The following is an 18,158-nucleotide window of genomic DNA, read 5'->3' on the forward strand; positions in this document are numbered from 1 at the left end:
CACTTTGACTTGCCAATCATCCAATACCATATCGTGTACTTGATCAATGATTTCTGGTGTTGTTACATTTTTTGGACATCCTTCATGTGGATCATCTTCAAGGCTGGTATCGCCACGTTTAAACTCGGCAGCCCATTTCTTAATTGTCAAAAACGAAGGAGAAGAGTGCCCATAAACTTTTATGAACTTCGAATGAATTTCTTTGGCCATTAAACCTTCTTTTACAAAGAATATTAAAACCATACAACACTCAATTTTATCCATTTCAAGGGATACAGACAACACTTTTGCTTCAGGCAGCTGTATATATAAAACAAACTACTTGATAGAATGACTTGCAATTTCACATGGATGCTTATGACAGATGTACCAAATTAGAAAAAAAAAAATCTTGCTGATAGTGTTGCCATCTATGGTCAAGGCCGAGAAATTTTCGGACCGCCCTCGTAATTATAGCATTTTGAACAATCTTGGTACCGTGTCATATGCATTTTCCAGATCTACAAAACTTAAATACAGATCCTTGTTTAAATGCGGATCCCTATATTTGGCCTGAACCCATCTTGTTGTTCTTCAAGCTTTCCTTCTCAAATGTTTAACATTTTCTCAAGTATACTTGCAAAAATCTTACCAGGGACACTGAATGGAGAAATATCTCTAATTCTCACATTGTTTTATTTCTCTTTTTATAGACATATACTATGACAGCTCTACTCTACTTATCTGGAATTTGATCCTCTTGATCTGAATTATGCAGTATAGTCAATGTAAACCTTTAGACCTCCATATTTTAGCATTTCAGGTCAAATATAATCTACCCCAGCTGCTTTTCCACATTTCAAGTTTATGATTGCTTTTTCTACATCAAATATTGATATATATTCCTGATTACATTCCTGCTGAATGTTTTCTACCACCATGCTGTTCACTTCTTAGTTTCACTAAGCAGTGTCAACACAGTTAAATTATTATAGATTCTTTAAAAAATTAAACATCATATAACTATTTCTTCATATAATTCATTTACAAAAAGAAAAGAAAATTTAGAAACTTATATACCACATAAGAGTGTTTGACTACCAATCCAATAGTTTTTGTTTTACACATGCAGTTTAATAGCAAAGTATTTTAGTAGTTACAATTTCACAGAATACTGTTATACAAAACTAAAATATATATACTCTTCTCAGCTGACTTCACAACAAATTCTTAAATTATATTTCTTCTTATTAATTAGTTTTTCCAAAAACTTTAGGAGTTATTATTATTCCTATGTAATATTCATTCATAAAACCATTAGGAAAAAGAAAACCAGGACGCCCTCTTAAAAGATTCAACAATGACTTCTAAGGCTGGAACAGGCCATGCTAGGCCTAAATCCTTGATGATGCATGATGATGATGATGATGTAATATTCATATAAATTCCATCCATCATTGCTATTTGTAACTTATTAGAAAGGAATTATGCAGCCAACATCTAAATCACATGCTCATTTTTGCAATCACCAACCAAAAAAAAAAAAAAAAAAACCTCTTGCGAACTGGTTCACACAGATAGCTCAATAGGATACTCATTCTTATTCTACACAAAATTAGATGGTAGCCACTTTATATTTCAAATCTCCTATGCACTTTGTATCTTAGATCAATCTAAAGACATTACAATAATAACAATCATTGTTTAGATTATATTTGGTCATTCAAACATATAATTAAAATGAAATATATATTGATCTTTAATTGACCATGATTTATAAAGTAGAAGTTATCAGTATCCTATACAATCTCTTCACTGAAGATACAGCTCACCTTTTTCATCACTGCCTTAAATCTAATTATTTTAAATGGAATGAAACGATATATGAGCAACTAAATGCCTTAACTATGGGTAGTCCCTTTTGCTGCCCTGTGTAAATCTGTTCATGGAAAAGCTAGAAACAGACATCCTCTCAAAATTAGACCCGAAACCTTTAGTGTGGCGGAGGTATGTAGGCGATGTCTTCATAATTTGGAGGGACACAAAACAGCTTTTTTGGACATTTTAACCAAAATTAATTCTTTTCATCAAAAAAATACCATTCACTTTGGAACTAGAAAAAGATAATCAACTACTATTTTTGGATACCCTAATCAAGAAACTAGCAGATGGACATATCAAACTAACAGTCCACTGTAAAGCAACACACTCTGGACGCTACCTTCATTTCAAATCACCTCGCCATAATATATGTGCTCAAAAATAGAGCCACGAACATCATCATCTCAGAAGAAAAAGAACTCTATGATGAAATTACTCATATATCAGACATTAATAAAAAATGGCTATCCAAGAAATTTAATCAACAAGATTCTTCACAGAAACCCCCCCACAACAACCTACCATCACTCAATACAGTTCATCCATAGTTATTCTTTATGCAGGTACAGTGTCCAAAAAGATCGCAAAACTTTTTAAATCTTTCAACATCAGACATTGTGTTCAAACCAGTCAAGCCTGTCCATCACGTTTTAAGATCGCCAAAAGACATTAATGCTTTTTTCAAACATGCTGGAGTGTACAACATCCCATGTGCTTGTGGTCTAAACTATATAGGACAGATGTCAAGAAGCCTCGAAATAAAAAAAAAAAATATATATAGGAGATGTTAATAATAACAGAAACAGAACAGACAACTCAGGTTTAGCCCATCATTTCACTATTACTAACCATACCATTGGGATAGTAGCTCTATGCCTTACCTAGAAGAAGATTTCCTGTTGTAGAAATTTCAAGGAAGCTGTTGTATTCCTCCATTCTGGAGAAAATCTTAACAGAAACCAGGGAATGATAATAGCTGACATATGGAAAATGCTAATAAGATCACTTAGTCTGCCAGAATTTAATTTCAATCAAAACTACAGAATGTGCTCTCATAACCGTGACTAATACAACATGCTCCATGCATGTAATGTTACACATTCTGTTTTAATGTTTAATTTATACGATAGTGTCACTCCATTTTCTCTGTATTAGCCACTTTGAGTTTTTTCTCTTACTGTTATAAGCCCTGAAGAAGCCGGACAGCCCCATCAGCGAAACTTGTTGGTATTAGATGTTTATAAATCATGGTCAATTAAAGATCAATATATATTTCATTTTAATAACAATCATTATCATAATCAAATTAGTGGTATGTTTTGGGAGTATTGTAGAGGCAGCAGCCTCTACAGTGTCTTTACTACAGTATGACAAGGATGTACTCTGTACATGCAACATGTCTAAGGGTATCTTCTTTCATTGGATGTGTTTTGTTACTTGGGAAAATGTAGGACTGGTGTTCAGAAAGGCATATAGACAAAGATCAGCCTATTTGTTCAAAGTAGAACAAATCGGGTCTAACAGAACATGAGATTACTAGTATTAGCCATAGGATTCTTCGGAATGAAGCCAAATTACTACACAGATGTTGACATAAATATCAGCATCTCTTTAAAGAAAAGTCTGAAGTACTTACGCATAGCTTAAGACCATGCCAAAAATCTGGGAAATTAAGAACTGTTTAATTATTATTATTTATTATTATTTTTTACATGTAAAATATACCCTCAATTTTTTATTTTATTTTTTTTAAAATCATATGTGCAAACACTTCAACTGGTCCTAATATCATTTTTTACCTGGCTGTCTCGCATCTGCATATAAAATGTAGGCAATGGAAGGAATTCAGTTAGTTAGATGATGCTATGATATCCGACCTGGTTGCGTCAGGAACAGGAGATTTTCGGGAGATGAGTGGTGTGATAGGTGAGAATAATGAGCAGCGAAATATGAATGAAGAAATAGGAGTGGGGAGTGTAGAAGGCTTAAACGATTGTGAGGTTTTCGGAGATGGTCAAGATTGGGAGGATGAATGGAGAGTAAGAGTGGTTAACTTGCAGAGAGATATAAATGAGCTGAAAGAGATGGTGGAATGTCTCGGGAATGAGATGAGAAGTATAAAAGATGAGATTAGGCGAATGGAAGAGATGAATGCAAGGCAAATCAGAGTAGGAGTGAGAGAGTTACGAGAATGATAGATGAGAGAATAGAAACAGTTGAAGAGAGGAAATGAGAAAGAGGTATGGGAATGATAGAAGAATAGAGAATAGGTGCAGTAGAAGAGAGGGAATGATAGAAGAGGACAAAATAGAAACAGTGGAAAGGAGGGAATAAGAGAGAGTTATGGGAATGATAGAAAATGAGAGAATGGAAACAGAGAGAATGCGAAGAAGTGTTGGAACCAGGAATAGAGTGATGCCAGGACAGCAGGTAAGTAGGGGGAACACAAAGAGAAAGGGTTAGAGGAGAGAGAGTGAGGGATACAGGTGAGCAATCAAGGAACAGAATGGTAAGAGGTGTGATGTATGGAGACTCGATGATCCATGGTGTGCAAGATAGGATGCCAGAGGAGTATTTGCCTGGAGGGACGATAGCAAGTGTGGCTATGGCAATTAAGAGGGGGTGAAAGGATGGATGAAATGATTGTGATGGTGGGCACGAATGACTTGAGAGGCAATTTAAATCAGGTGGTGAGAGACCTGAGATTCTTGCTTCAGGCTGTATGAAAGAAAACATAGAGAGGAAAGATTGTGTGTGTTGCCCAGGTATGATAGCGACGAGCTGAGCAGAAGAGCAGTAATAATGAATAGCATAATAGCCAGAATGTATCAGAAAAGAGGATTGGAATATGTGGACGCTTGGAGGGCATTTGAGGACAGAAAAAACTATGCAAGAGACCACTTGCATTTGAATGAAGAAGGACATAGGCATCTGGGGAGATTACTGTTTACTGAACAAGTTGGTGCAGGGAAACTAGAATTCCCAAGGTGGATGGTAGTAGGGGTGGCCTCTTGTGGGAATGGGTGCTTTGGGGAAAGGGGATGACATCAGGTAACACTGAGTCTAGTTGGGTCTGGAGGAGATAATGATAGGTATAGAAGTAGTGACATTTTTATGCTTTATACTAATGTCAGGAATATCTGGAATAAAGGAGATGAATTGGCAGCACTGATAGCATCAGCTTGGCCAGAGATTATTGGGATCTCTAAGACGTGGTTGACGGAAGATGATATAATAACAGGAATAGAAGTACAGGGTGCAGCATTTTTCAGCAGGATGGGAAGGGAAAACGTGATGGTGGAGTACCGCTTATGATAAGTGATAACTTATGTCTTGTAAGAGGAGAGGCTTTGGAAGGCAGTGACATTAATGGTTTTGAAAGCATATGGTGTGAGGTAGAGGTAGGCAAAAAAGGATATTTAGTGGGGGTGTTGCTACAAGCCAAGGAGCACAGAGGGTGGGGAGCAGGTGATGTTCAGGCAGTTGAGCTTGGCAAGTGCAAGAAGAATGATTACTATGGGAGATTTTAACTACAGCAGTATAAGCTGGGAAGAGGAAAATGCATGTAGTAATAAGGGAATGGAATTTCTAGAATTCTTGAGGGACTTCTTAGGCAATTCTTAGGCAACATGTAATAGAGGGAACAAGAGGTTCAAGAGTTTTAGATTTGGTCATAGCATCGGAAGAGCTGATAATAACTGAGACGAATCCCCCCCCCCCCCCAGTAGAGTGACCGTGACCATTCGGTTTTGACTTGGAAGATGAATAGACATGCAGGAATATCAAAGAAAAGAGAACATATGTGGAATTATAAGGCGGGTGATTATAATAGTCTTAGATATCAACTTGGGGCAGTTCCATTGAGGGTGGAATTGGAAGGCCAGGATATCATTAGTGCTTGGGAAATTGTGAAGGAATATTTGTTAGCAGCAATAGTAAGCTGTATTCCACGAGTGAAGAAGCGGACACAATTTGTTGTAAAATGGATGACAAACAATATCAAACAGGAACTGCAGGTGAAAAAGAGATTATGGAAGAGATATAAGGAGAGGGGTGGAGAGCAGATGCACAAAGAATATAAGACACAGGCCAGGAGAGTGACTAGTATGGTAAGGAAGACGAAACTGGAATATAAGACTAGATTGGCACTAAGATCCAAAGAAAATACTAGGGAATTTTTTAGCTATGTGGCCAGTAGGAGGAGAAATGATTGTTGAAGAATGACATTGTTGGATAAAAATGGGAATAGAGTAACTGATGCAAAGGACGTATTGGAGTTGTTCAATGAACACTTATTGGAGTATTTCATCCTGCACAAATAGGTTTTAATACTAGAGGGATAGGGCAGGTTCGAGGTTTAGAGGTGCAAGAGAAGAGTGTGTTCCAAATACTGAGTACTCTGGATGTCAGTAAAGCTTTGGGACTGGATGGTATTTCACCACGGGTTTTACTAAAAAACTGACAGCTCCGTTGACCTTTTCAATGAAAGTCTGGCTACGGGAAAGGTACTCAGGGAATGGAAGGAAGGTAAGATAGTGCCATCTCATAAAGGAGGTAGCAGACTGGAAGTGTCTAATTATAGGCCAGTGGGTGTGGGTGTATCATCAATAGTTAAGATACTGGAGAAATTAGTGAGGAACCATATACAACGTTGGGCAGATGAGAGTAATGTTATCTGTGAGAATCAACATGGATTTGTTAAGGGATGCTCTTGCTTTAGTAATATGATTGCCTTTTACAATAAAGTGACAATAGCAGTTGATGAGGGAAAGGCATATACTGCCATTTTATTGAATTTTGCAAAGGCATTTAATAGGGTACCACATGATAAGCTGATACTTAAATTGCAGCACATGGGTGGCAGGTTAGTCAATTAGATTCAGGATTGGCTGTCTGATAGGTATCAGAGAGTTGTATATGGTGGGGTGATATCAAGGAGGCAGAAGGTTGCAAGTGGGGTTCCACAGGGCTCAGTATTGTTTAACTTTTATACCAATGACACTATCAATGGATTGCAAGAGGATATTCAGTTGTTTGCAGATGATGTGAAGCTGGGCAGGGTTATTAGTAGTGGTGTAGTTGTGACAGCCCTTCAGGAGGATTTGAATAAACTGGACAAATAGGCAAATCAATGTGGGTGTCAGTTTAATGCAGCAAAATGTAAAGTCTTGAAGTTTTGATACATTGGTAGGAAGCTGCATACTCAATTGGAGGAGCTGTACTGGAGGAAGTAGGGGAGACAAGGGATCTGTTAGTAATGATTGATAGAAAACTGAAATTCAGGGAGCATATTGCAAAGGTGGTGAAAGCAACTCAGAGGATTGCTGCAATAATAAGAAGAACGCTGACCTGCAGAGATAAGAGTTATCATTCCATTGTATAAGATCTCAAATTTGCTCCCCAGGATTTGAAGGGGATAAATTAACTGTGGAAAGGGTACAGAGACGAATAACAAAGATGGTTTCAGAACTGTACAATGTTAGTTATGAGGATCGACTGAGGGAATGTGGACTGCAGAGTTTGGTAGATAGAAAGAAGAAGGCGATATGATCGAGACTTTTAAACTGTTGAGAGGCAGTTACAGGGATGACACTGGGGAGTTCTTTCACTTGGTGGAACAGCGGGAAAGAGCGATGACAAGGGGCGTACAAAAGGAAGCTGTGAGCAAGAGGATGAGGAGTGGTTTCTTTGCGTGGAGGGCGTCTGAACCGTGGAATGCATTGCCTGATAGAGTGGTGAGAGCAAGAACGGTCAATAAGTTCAAGGAGTAGTATGATAGACTGTGTTTCCTAGGAAGGGCCTCCAATGGTGAGTCTCTTGACTCCATGGAGGCCTGAATAATAATAATGTGAGATTCCATTCACGTTCATTGTTGTTTAATTTTTTCATTGCTATTTTAAACAGACAATGATCCATAATACATGAATCAAAATATTTGTAATTAATTCATCTTAATTAAATATTTTAAATTGTGTCTACATGTTACTTATTCAGAATGAATAAGTAACATGTAGGCACATGTTACTTATTCATTCTGAAATTTTTCTCAAACTCTCACATCTCTGGCTAAAATCTGATTAAGTGCTTTATTTTTTACCCAACTCTCAGATCCATAACTAAAACAAGCTTGAATGCAGTCTTGTATCATGCTAGTTTAACATTTTGGCAAATTTCGCCCATCTTTTCCCTTAAAAACAGTTGATGCAGGAATTCTAAAAGAAGATGTTACAGAACAGGCACAATTGTTTGTGCCTGTTATTCAGCAAATTAATCTACATATGGTTCTGATGTATTACAGGCCTTGATAGACCTATTGTATACTCAGTGCTTTTTTTGGGATGGTATAGCATACCAGCACTTTTATTAATAGTGATATGTGACATACAAATGAGGTATTGTTTTAAACTTTTCCTCCTAGCAAAGAATGTATACTGGCACCTAGTGTTTAACAAAAAGCATTGCATATAATAATATATATACAGTGATTTATCAACATTGCAAGTAGTAATTCACTTCCCCCATAATAACTTTCCTAAATATAGAAGTGATAAAGAAAAAAAATTAATAATCACCTTGACTCACAGTGTACCTGAAGGTCAACATTTTCTTGATTTAGCCTGGCATTTTGCACTGACAGTCTTAGATTTTCTTTCTGTAGAAAATCAACACTATCAAATAATCTATCACCTGAAAAAGAGAACAATATATTTAAGATAATTCATTACAATCACACTGTTAATAACATAATATGGATTAACCTAGAAATCTTATGCCGTTTTTATTACCCCCCCCCCCCAAAAAAAAAAGATTAGGTGGCAGTGTTTTAGCCCTAACTTTTTGGAAAGTGGTAGGCAGCCAGCTCCACTTCTCATCACCGAGCTTAAATATATTCTCACAGCATGCTAAAGAGGCACAATATTTCCAATCAAGATTTATTTGTGTGTATTCATGCAAAATATGAAAAATTATGTACATACACATCATGCATATTGGCTGAGTGAATAGTGCTCCCATTCTCCAAGAAAAAGACAGTAGATTCACATCCCAACTGCAACTGGGTATTTATGAATGTTTTTACAAGGTAGATGAATTTCATTGCCTGTGAGACTACCTTTTTGGATGGCTTGAAAATGTTCCATGTAAAAGGGTTCCAGATTATCTAGCCCTTATCCCATCCATAATACTAGCCTGCCTGGCTGGCCGAGTGGTTTGCGTATCTGCTCTCCAGCCGAAGCTGCAGGTTTGAATACTGCCAAGGGCATGGGTGTTTGTGATTGTTCTACTAACCATTTACCATACGTAATGCTGTAAACTTGTGTCCTGGAGCAATATGATCTTTGATGTCTTTGCGCCATAAAAATCAAACGAAATTAAATCTGCAATACTCGTGTATGTATCAAATGTAGCTTTACACAAGTTTTCACGGATGATATCTGTATAACCACATGTCATATTTCTTCCTTCCTTTGTCCACTGTATTAGTGTACACCAGTTCAATGGACAGGAGAAGGAAAAAATTCTACTTGACATTACACTTTTTGTTTTAATATGTTACCCAAGCATGAGCTAACAAAAGTTTGCAAGTAAAGTATCCTCAAGGCTAGGCTTTTTTATGTCGCTTCCACCCATGAAAGGTTATTTGCAAACTTATAGTACATTTAGTACCATGGATGGGTTAAGAATTTTTCTTCTATTTTTATCAATTTTTATATTTTTTATTTTTAAGTCTGAAAACCCTGCTCTACAGTACAAACATGGAACTTTATCAAGCCACTTCAGGCCTCCAATAAGCAGGGTGATGAAATTCATCTCCCACCTAAAGACAGTCACAAACATCCATGCCCACAGAGGGATTCAAACCTGTAGCCTGTTGGTTGGAGAGTGGGAATGCTAACTACTCGGCCAACCAGGCAAGGATATTATTGACGACATCAAATTGCCTCAGTATCCTATAATGTACCACACACCTTCTGGAAGTGTATATTAGCATGCATTATGGGATAGGTTTCTGCCCAACTGATTTCAACCTTTGCTGAGGTCTTATTGGTGGGAACTAGAGCTAAAATAAAACATGAGCTAAAATCATAAATCCTATTATCCAAATACAGCTGCACTACAACTCTGAAATTCTTGCATATTACTTCGGGTCTTCAGTAAGCTTTATGCAGGTATCACATTAAGAAACCACTAACTGTTATATATTAATCAAACATAACTACTCAAAGAACAAACCAAAATGGATAACAAAAAAATTGCTAAACTTGAAAAGAAAGAGACCTGGAATAATTACAAGCTAACAAGGGAACATTCAACACTGTCATGTGGAAACATCTCCAACTCTGTTAAACTGTAGAGCATGTCAAGTAATTCTCTTTATGCAATCTGAATGGAAATAATGCACAGAAATTAACAGTTTAATGATTCCGATATTTTGTCTCTTCTAAACAATGATCATCACGTACAATACAGAATTGCAACATATATGCAGGCAACAAAACAGGAAGTTTAGATAGAGCATCCATGAAAGAATGTCCTCGATGGAAGTGTGCTGTCCTCAATAGCCTGAGCTGTTAGTTCATCATCATGTGCCATCTCCATCCAGGTTGACTACCATGTTTCTCCAGCAACTTTGTTCCTGTGCCTTTCCACTGCACATTCCTCATATGTCAGATATATCCAGTTCTGAGGATTACTGTCCAAGTATTTCTTTGCATTCTACATTCCCTCTTTCTCTCTACCAATCCTTCTAGGACTGCTTTTTGCTATGACATGACAGCTAGGCTGTCATGTCATAGCAAATGTCTGAAGTATTATGATTATGGGCAACTTCAAAGAGTCCTTAGACTCATCGAGGGAGGCCCTAAACATCATATCAAGAACAACTATTCGGCATTTGCACAGTATCTATCATACTTTGCTTTGAACTTGTTTATAGTCATGGCACTCACAACAAACTCTGGCAGCTTATTCCACTCATTCACCACTCTCCAAGTAAAAACCCTAGTTCTAACACCATTCTAACTACGCTCCTGCTCAGTTTCCATAGATGGCCTCAAGTTCTCCCATCACCAGACCTATTCTGAAAAACTTCCAATGAATTATAATAAATTTAGTTTAATCCTTTATCCAAGTGTGAGCAAACAAACTTTGCACCTGAAAGTATTTTCAAGACTGGGGTAAGGTAGTACAACACCGGGCAACTCGTTGCAAAGGTGGAGCAAGCTAACATCACTCCTATCTCAGTATTTCCCATAATGCAAAACACATCTCCTTGAATTACTGATTAGAATTCCATGTGGTATCCTGTCAAAGGCCTTAGCAGAGTCCAGCAGTATCACTATAAATCCATTACCCTTATCCAATTCAGTCGTCACTGTATTATAAAACATGAGCAAGTTACTGAGGCATGATCTACCCTTCACAAAACCATGCTGTCCTCCATACAGTATCCCATTTTCATCTATCCATTCCTGTATTTTGCTCTTGACTAATATCTCCAAAACCTTGACAAAAATGCCTGATATGCTGATTGGTCGGTAATTTGCAAGAGCAGTCTTGGAACCTCCTTTATGGAATGGAACGCTTTTCCCCGCTTTCCTCCCCCTCGGGACTAACCTAGAGCTGAGACTTAAATTGAACAATATGGTCAAGGGAACTGACAATTCCTTTGCCACTTCACATAACACTCAAACTGGTATACCATCCAATCCCACAGATGTATTTACATTAAGGCTCTGTAATATACTATACACCTCTATTTCATTCACTTCAATTCCTCTATCAGCCATTCGTTCTCTCATTTCTGCAATTTCACAGCCTGGATGATATACTCTTGTAAAGTGTTCACTTAGTAATTCTACTATTTCATCAGATTCAGTTACCTCCCTGCCATCAGCATTCCTTAGAATTATTTTGCTGTATACATATTTTCTTTTACTTGCAGCATATCGAAAGAACTGTTTGCGATTCACTTTAGCTTGCATTGCTAATTTGCTTTTATGATCTGCTTTAGCGTTTCTTACCACACTAGTTACCCTTCTGGCCTGTACTTTGTATTGTTCATGTGCGTGTGCATGCAAGTCACCTTTCTCCTTAAATTTCATCCACAATTGTTTCTTTTTTTTGCAGCTCAAGCTTAATGGTGTTATTCATCCATTTAACTCCCACTTGATTTACTCTGCAGACTCTAGGTATGCAGTTAGCCATTCATTACCTCCCTCAAACACTCCTTAACAACTTCCTATGCACTATCAGCATCCAGCCTTTGCAGTTTAACATGCCACTGATCCAAGCAATCTCCTAAGCTTGTCATACTTACCAGCCCAGTAATTCCACATGTACCCTGTCTTAATTGAAAATTACACACATTTAGCCACTTCCCAGGTCAAAAACTGATGATCAATCTCACCAATTGGTGGCAATATGGTCATATTCATAATAGTCAATTCTCAGATGCAATTACTAGGTCAAGCACTCTCAAACCCTTAGTATATTCCATTACATGCTGTCTCAGGTAGTTATCCCTTAGTAACTGCATAAAATTCATTTCCTTTCTCACATTTGTCCTCTCCTCCAAAAGTATTTGGCCTTTCTTCTTTTGATAGTTTTAAGAAGACTTCTTTTTTCTCCCGTCATTTGTAGAACTTCTGCATTCGTTTTCTTCTGAGTTCATGACACTTTCATAATTCTTTTTAAAATCCACATCTCAAAAGCTTTGATTTTATCTTCTGTTTCCTTTAATATTGTCCATGTCTCAGCCCCATACAACAGTATTGACCATATATAGCATTTAGTCAACCTTATCTTCATTTTTATACTCAAATCTCTAGATATCAGGCCATTTTCATTGTGTTGAATTTCTCTCTAGCTATTTCAATTCTTTATTTCACTTGTGCTTCTTCCATCTTCTGTTATTAAGGTGCTGATATATGTAAATTTGTCTACTTGCTGAATAGGTGTCATCTATTTTGATATATATATTTTTTTTTTACTGGTTATTACCATGGTCTTGGTTTCTTGGAATTAAAAAGCAAACCATATTCCTCACTCATAACCCATACTTTTGTTGATTAGATTTTCTAGGTCTTTTATTTTCTGCCAATAGAACTATATCATCAGCATATCTTAGACTGTTTATGTTTCTCCCTCCTATTGATAATCCTTGTATATTTCTTCAGTATATAAATAAGAGTGATTAATTAATTAAGTAAGTAAGTAATTAATACCGTGAAATATAAGTCATGAATAACCATCAACGCCTAAACTTATCAGTTAGATCAGTTAGATATAAATAAGAGTATTAGGGATAGCATACATCCTTGTCGAACACTTCTTTGGATTATAAATTAGACATCTCATTGTCAACTCTCATTGTTGCCACTTGTTCCCAGTATAGATTTCTTAACAGCCTTATATCTTTTTCATCCATTCCGATTTTATTGAGGCACTTGATTAGTTTCATATGGTTTATTGAATCAAAAGCTTTGGTGTAATCTACAAAGCAAAGTCTTTATTTTTTTCTAGATATCTTTCTATTATTGTTCTTAGAATGAAAATACTATCTCTTGTTCCACGTTTTTCTTTGAATCCAAAATTGATTTTACCTATTTCCCAGTTGCATTTTCTTTTGTTTCTTTGCAGAATAATTTTTATCAGTATTTTAGCAACATGACTCATGATGTGAATTGTTCTATACTCTGAGCAGTCTGATTTTTTGGAATGGGTATAAAGATAGCATCTCAGGTCTTTTGGGAGATATCTTGTGTTATAAATTTGGTTGCATACCATTGTCAAAGCAGTTATGCCTATATCATTGAGAGCTTTTAACATTTCCACTGTGATTTCATCACTTCATGCTGTTTTCTTGTCTTTAATCCCTTTATTGCATTATATACTTCACTAGCAAGAATATCAGGATCATCTAGGTTGTTTGTGTTAGGTTTTTCTTCTCTATATTCATGGTATAGTTGATCTGTATATTCTTGAAATCTTCCTAGTATTTCATCCTTATTAATGACAGGTTTATCATGTTGTAATTTTAAGATATTAATCTCCATGCTTTTCCTTTTTTTTATATATTACTTCATTTATCTTGTTGTATAAGTCTCTTTCTTTGTGTGCATTAGTCAGTTCTTCTATCTCTCTGTATTTATTTGTATACCAAGCTTCCTTTGCTTTCCTGCATTTTTTTTTTATTAGTTTGTTCACTCTTTTATAATCTAGTTTGTTCTTCAGTGTTCTCCTTTCTTCCATCATACTGAGTTTTCCTTAGTCATCCATGTTTCCTTTCAGTTCTGTTTATCTTAGATAATATATATATATATTTTTTTTCTTGGATGTTTGTTCTGAACACATCCCAGTTCTGTTGAGCTGTTTCCCTTGTTACACTTATATTACCCATTAATTATATATTATAATTCATGTATTGAATAAAAACATGAATTCAGATTTGCATAAGAATTCATGTTTTTATTGAATTCAGATGCAAATTTATCCTTTATACTGGCTTATTTAAGAATACTCATATTTTGGACTTATCTTGCTCCTTTTTATGTATTTTTAAATTTATTCTTGTTACCACTACTGGATTATGATCTGATTTGATGTCTGCTGCTCCTGGATATGTCTTTGTTTGTTTAATGCAAATTTTTAAATCTGTCCTTTATCATGATGTAGCCGATTTGGATTCTTGTTAGGTCTCCTGGACTCTTCCAGGTGTAAATTTTTCTTGGATGTTATTTTAAATATTGTGTTAGTTATCACAAGGCAATTTTCTTCACAAAACTGAATAAGTTTGTCTCCTCTGTCATTTTTGTTCATAATATTCCATGCATCTTGAATTTTTTTCTGATCCAACTTTGGCATTCATATTATTAGCAATACATCATCTGATTTTCTTGTGGAAATTCCCTTTCGAACTTGCTAGTAAAATTCATTAATTTCATTCTCTTCGTGTTCTATAGCAGGGGAATATATTTGAATTATAACTGTTAAAAAAAGTTTTGCTGCAAGTTTAACCATTATTATTCTATCATTAAAGGGGCAGTAGCCCATCATACAGTTGGCAGTGTTGTTCCTCATCACTTTTGCTACACCATTTGTGTGTGATTGCCACCTGAATATACAATTTTATGGTTTTTTCCTTTGAATTTTTCCAGCTTCTTTTCATCTTACTTCACTAAGTCCCATAATGTTTATTCTCATATTTTCCATTTCTTGGAGAAGGTTATCAAGTTTTCCCAGATTGGTACAATGTTCTGGCATTCAATGTTGCTATTCTTAAGATTTTACTTCTACATAAAAATACAAAATTAATAACAGAAAAACTCACGTAAAAAGATTATTTAATAGTATAATTTTCGCCTGTGTGTCACAGGCATCTTCAGTACATTTTAAGCTCAAATTAAACAATAACTGACAATTCCAAAAAGCACCACCTAAGTAGCTAGTATAAGATAACTAAAAAGGTCAATAAATTTCCTAAAAAAAAATAAAAATAAAAATTATATATACAATAAAAAGTTAGGAAAGATTAGCTGAATTATAAAGTACTATCTCCCATAAAGGGGATAGATGTAAACCATCAGATCGGTTTAAGTTAGGAGAGTGAAGTAAAGTTTCACGTTTCTTTATAAAGCCGTTCCATGAGGAACCGACTCTTGTCTTTTTCCAATGAACTCTATATCTAGTGATGATGGCATGTTCTGCAAGTCCAGACTGTTCAGGTTCAAGGTATTGAATATAAGACTGGTGTTCTTCTAGCCGAATAGAGGCAGATCTTCCTGTTTGTCCGAAATAAGATAATCCACAAGAGCAAGGAATCTGGTAAACACCTGGATAATTAAGATGCGGAAGATTGTCCTCAGGAGAAGTGAGAAAGGTGGAGATTTTTCTGAATGGTCGAAAGGCAACAAAAATATTCAGTGGTTTTAAAACTTTTGCTATACGTTCACGAATGCCTTGTACATAAGGGATAGGAATGCACGTTATTTCTTCTGTATTTGAAGAGGAAGAAATATTAAAACTACTCAAAGCTCTTTTGATGAAGGAATTCTTATATCCATTAGATAGAAAGGAAGAAGTAATATATTGCAGTTCTTTCTGTAATAGATCGTCTGAAGAACAAAAGGAGTGGGCCCGATGAACCAGTGTATTAATAGTTCCTGCCTTTTGACTGGGATGGTGATGAGATTCAGCATGGATATAATGACCTGTATGAGTCTTCTTTCTATAGACTGAGAAATGTAGGTTACCATCTAGTTGGCGAAGAATTAGAAGATATAAAAAGGCTAACTGCTTATTTGATTCTACTTCTAGGGTAAACTGGATCCTTGGATGAAGCGCATTTAACTCAGTGAGAAACTGTTGAAGTTCATCAGAAGAGCCATTCCATATAGAAAATGTCATCGACATATCTGAACCAATGAGGAGGTCTGGGAGAAATGTTGTCAAAGATACGTTGTTCAAAATGTTCCATAAAGAAGTTGGAGATAGCAGGAGAAAGAGGATTGCCCATTGCTGTTCTTTCAATTTGTTGATACAACTTATTTTTAAAGGAAAAATAATCAGAATGTATTACAAAATCAAATATTTTTACAATGTCTGAAGGAAATTCCTGTTGCAGTAATTCAATGTTTTCAGATAAAGGAACATTTGTAAATAAAGAAACAATATCTAAACTGATCATGATATCTGAAACATTCAAATGAAGATCTGAAATTTTATTTTTGAAATCCAAAGTATTTTTTATATAAGTATCAGTTCTACTAGTTGAAGAAGTGAGAAGATTTGATAAAAAATTTGAAATTTTGTAAGTGGGACAACCTATACAATCTACAACTGGTCTCAACGGAATGTCTGGTTTATGAACTTTCGGAAGACCATACAATCTAGGTGGACGACTGAAGAATATTTTAAGATATTCCTTTTGATCTTCATTCCATGTAGATACATTATCTATAAGAGAATTAAGTTTCTTCAATTGACTCCCAGTAGGATCCGATGTAAGAGGCCCATAAGTTGAATAGTCGCAGAGTAATAGACACATTTTTCTCTCATATTCCTTCCTATCTTGAATAACTACAGCCATCCCCTTGTCAGCTTTCGTAATAATTAAATTATTGTTATTCTTAAGTGATTTCAATGCTTGAAATTCAGAGTAAGAAAGATTACGAGGTGGAAGTTTGGCATTAAAAAAAATTTTCGCATATTCAAAACGTAACCTGTTGGCTGTTTTTTGGGATAAGGATCGAATACCTCTGTCTATGTTATGAAAAAAATCCATCAGGGGCACCTTATTCAGTGCAACGGTGAAATCATGTCCTTTTGATAAAACAATTGAAGAAATTGAAGAACACTAGTCAATTATATTCAATACCTTGAACCTGAACAGTCTGGACTTGCAGAAAATCACTAGACATAGAGTTCATTGGAAAAAGACAAGTCTTTCACAAAAGTCGATTCCTCATGGAATGGCTTTATATGTGAAACTTTACTTCACTCTCCTAACTTAAACAGATCTAATGGTTTACATCTATCCCCCTTTATGGGAGATAGTACTTTATAATTCAGCTAATCTTTCCTAACTTTTTATTGTATATACAATTTTTTTTAGGAAATTTATTGACCTTTTTAGTTATCTTACACTAGCTACTTAGGTGGTGTTTTTTGAAATTGTCAGTTATTGTTTAATTTGAGCTTAAAATGTACTGAAGATGCCTGTGACACACAGGCAAAAATTATACTATTAAATAATCTTTTTATGTGTTTTTCTGGTATTAATTTTGTATTTTTATGCCTGCTCACGGTTTGCCATTATTAAAACTTTTTACTTCTACATCTTATAAAAGCCTCATCTGTTGATATCCTCCCATTTAGGTTTGGGATAGCAACATCATTCATTGCACTAGCAATATCCTGCCTTGATGCATTTTCAAATTCTTCTTCCCTGCTTTTATTTTGGGATGTAATAGTTGCAGCGGTCCCATTCATTAGTGCATTGCTTTTCAAGTTCTTGGTGTGATTCATGCTTGACTATGGGTATATGGAGAACATGGTGAGGATCCTATCTCTTCCACATTATTGTATCTAGGCTGCTGCTAACATTGAGTACAGTCACCTTTCACAACCGCATCTACATGATGAACAGATGTTGTTTCGAGTACCTCCCCAATGGCTCACTTATTTAATGACAGTTTGGCTTGACAAGAGTTGGATAATCTTGCCAAGAATTATCCCACCACTACCCATAGTAGCAATACTGCAGTTGGTCCACAACTGCTTATTCATCTGGTTGTCCA

The 18,158-nt window shown here is 35.8% G+C and overlaps 1 protein-coding gene across 1 annotated transcript in view; it reads right to left on the reverse strand.

Moving 5' to 3' along the window:
- Nucleotides 1-18,158, reverse strand: part of Atg16 (Autophagy-related 16) — a 307,774-nt gene that overhangs the window by 263,239 nt on the left and 26,377 nt on the right. Inside the window, exon 2 of the mRNA XM_090413611.1 lies at nucleotides 8,433-8,547. Within this exon, the coding sequence (XP_090269737.1) occupies nucleotides 8,433-8,547 (115 nt within the window). The remainder of the gene's footprint in view (nucleotides 1-8,432; nucleotides 8,548-18,158) is intronic.

Source organism: Typopeltis vanoorti, chromosome 24, assembly GCF_054136105.1.
Source record: "Typopeltis vanoorti isolate ZY-2024b chromosome 24, IOZ_Tvanoo_1.0, whole genome shotgun sequence".
Classification (NCBI taxonomy): Eukaryota; Metazoa; Arthropoda; class Arachnida; order Uropygi; family Thelyphonidae; genus Typopeltis; species Typopeltis vanoorti.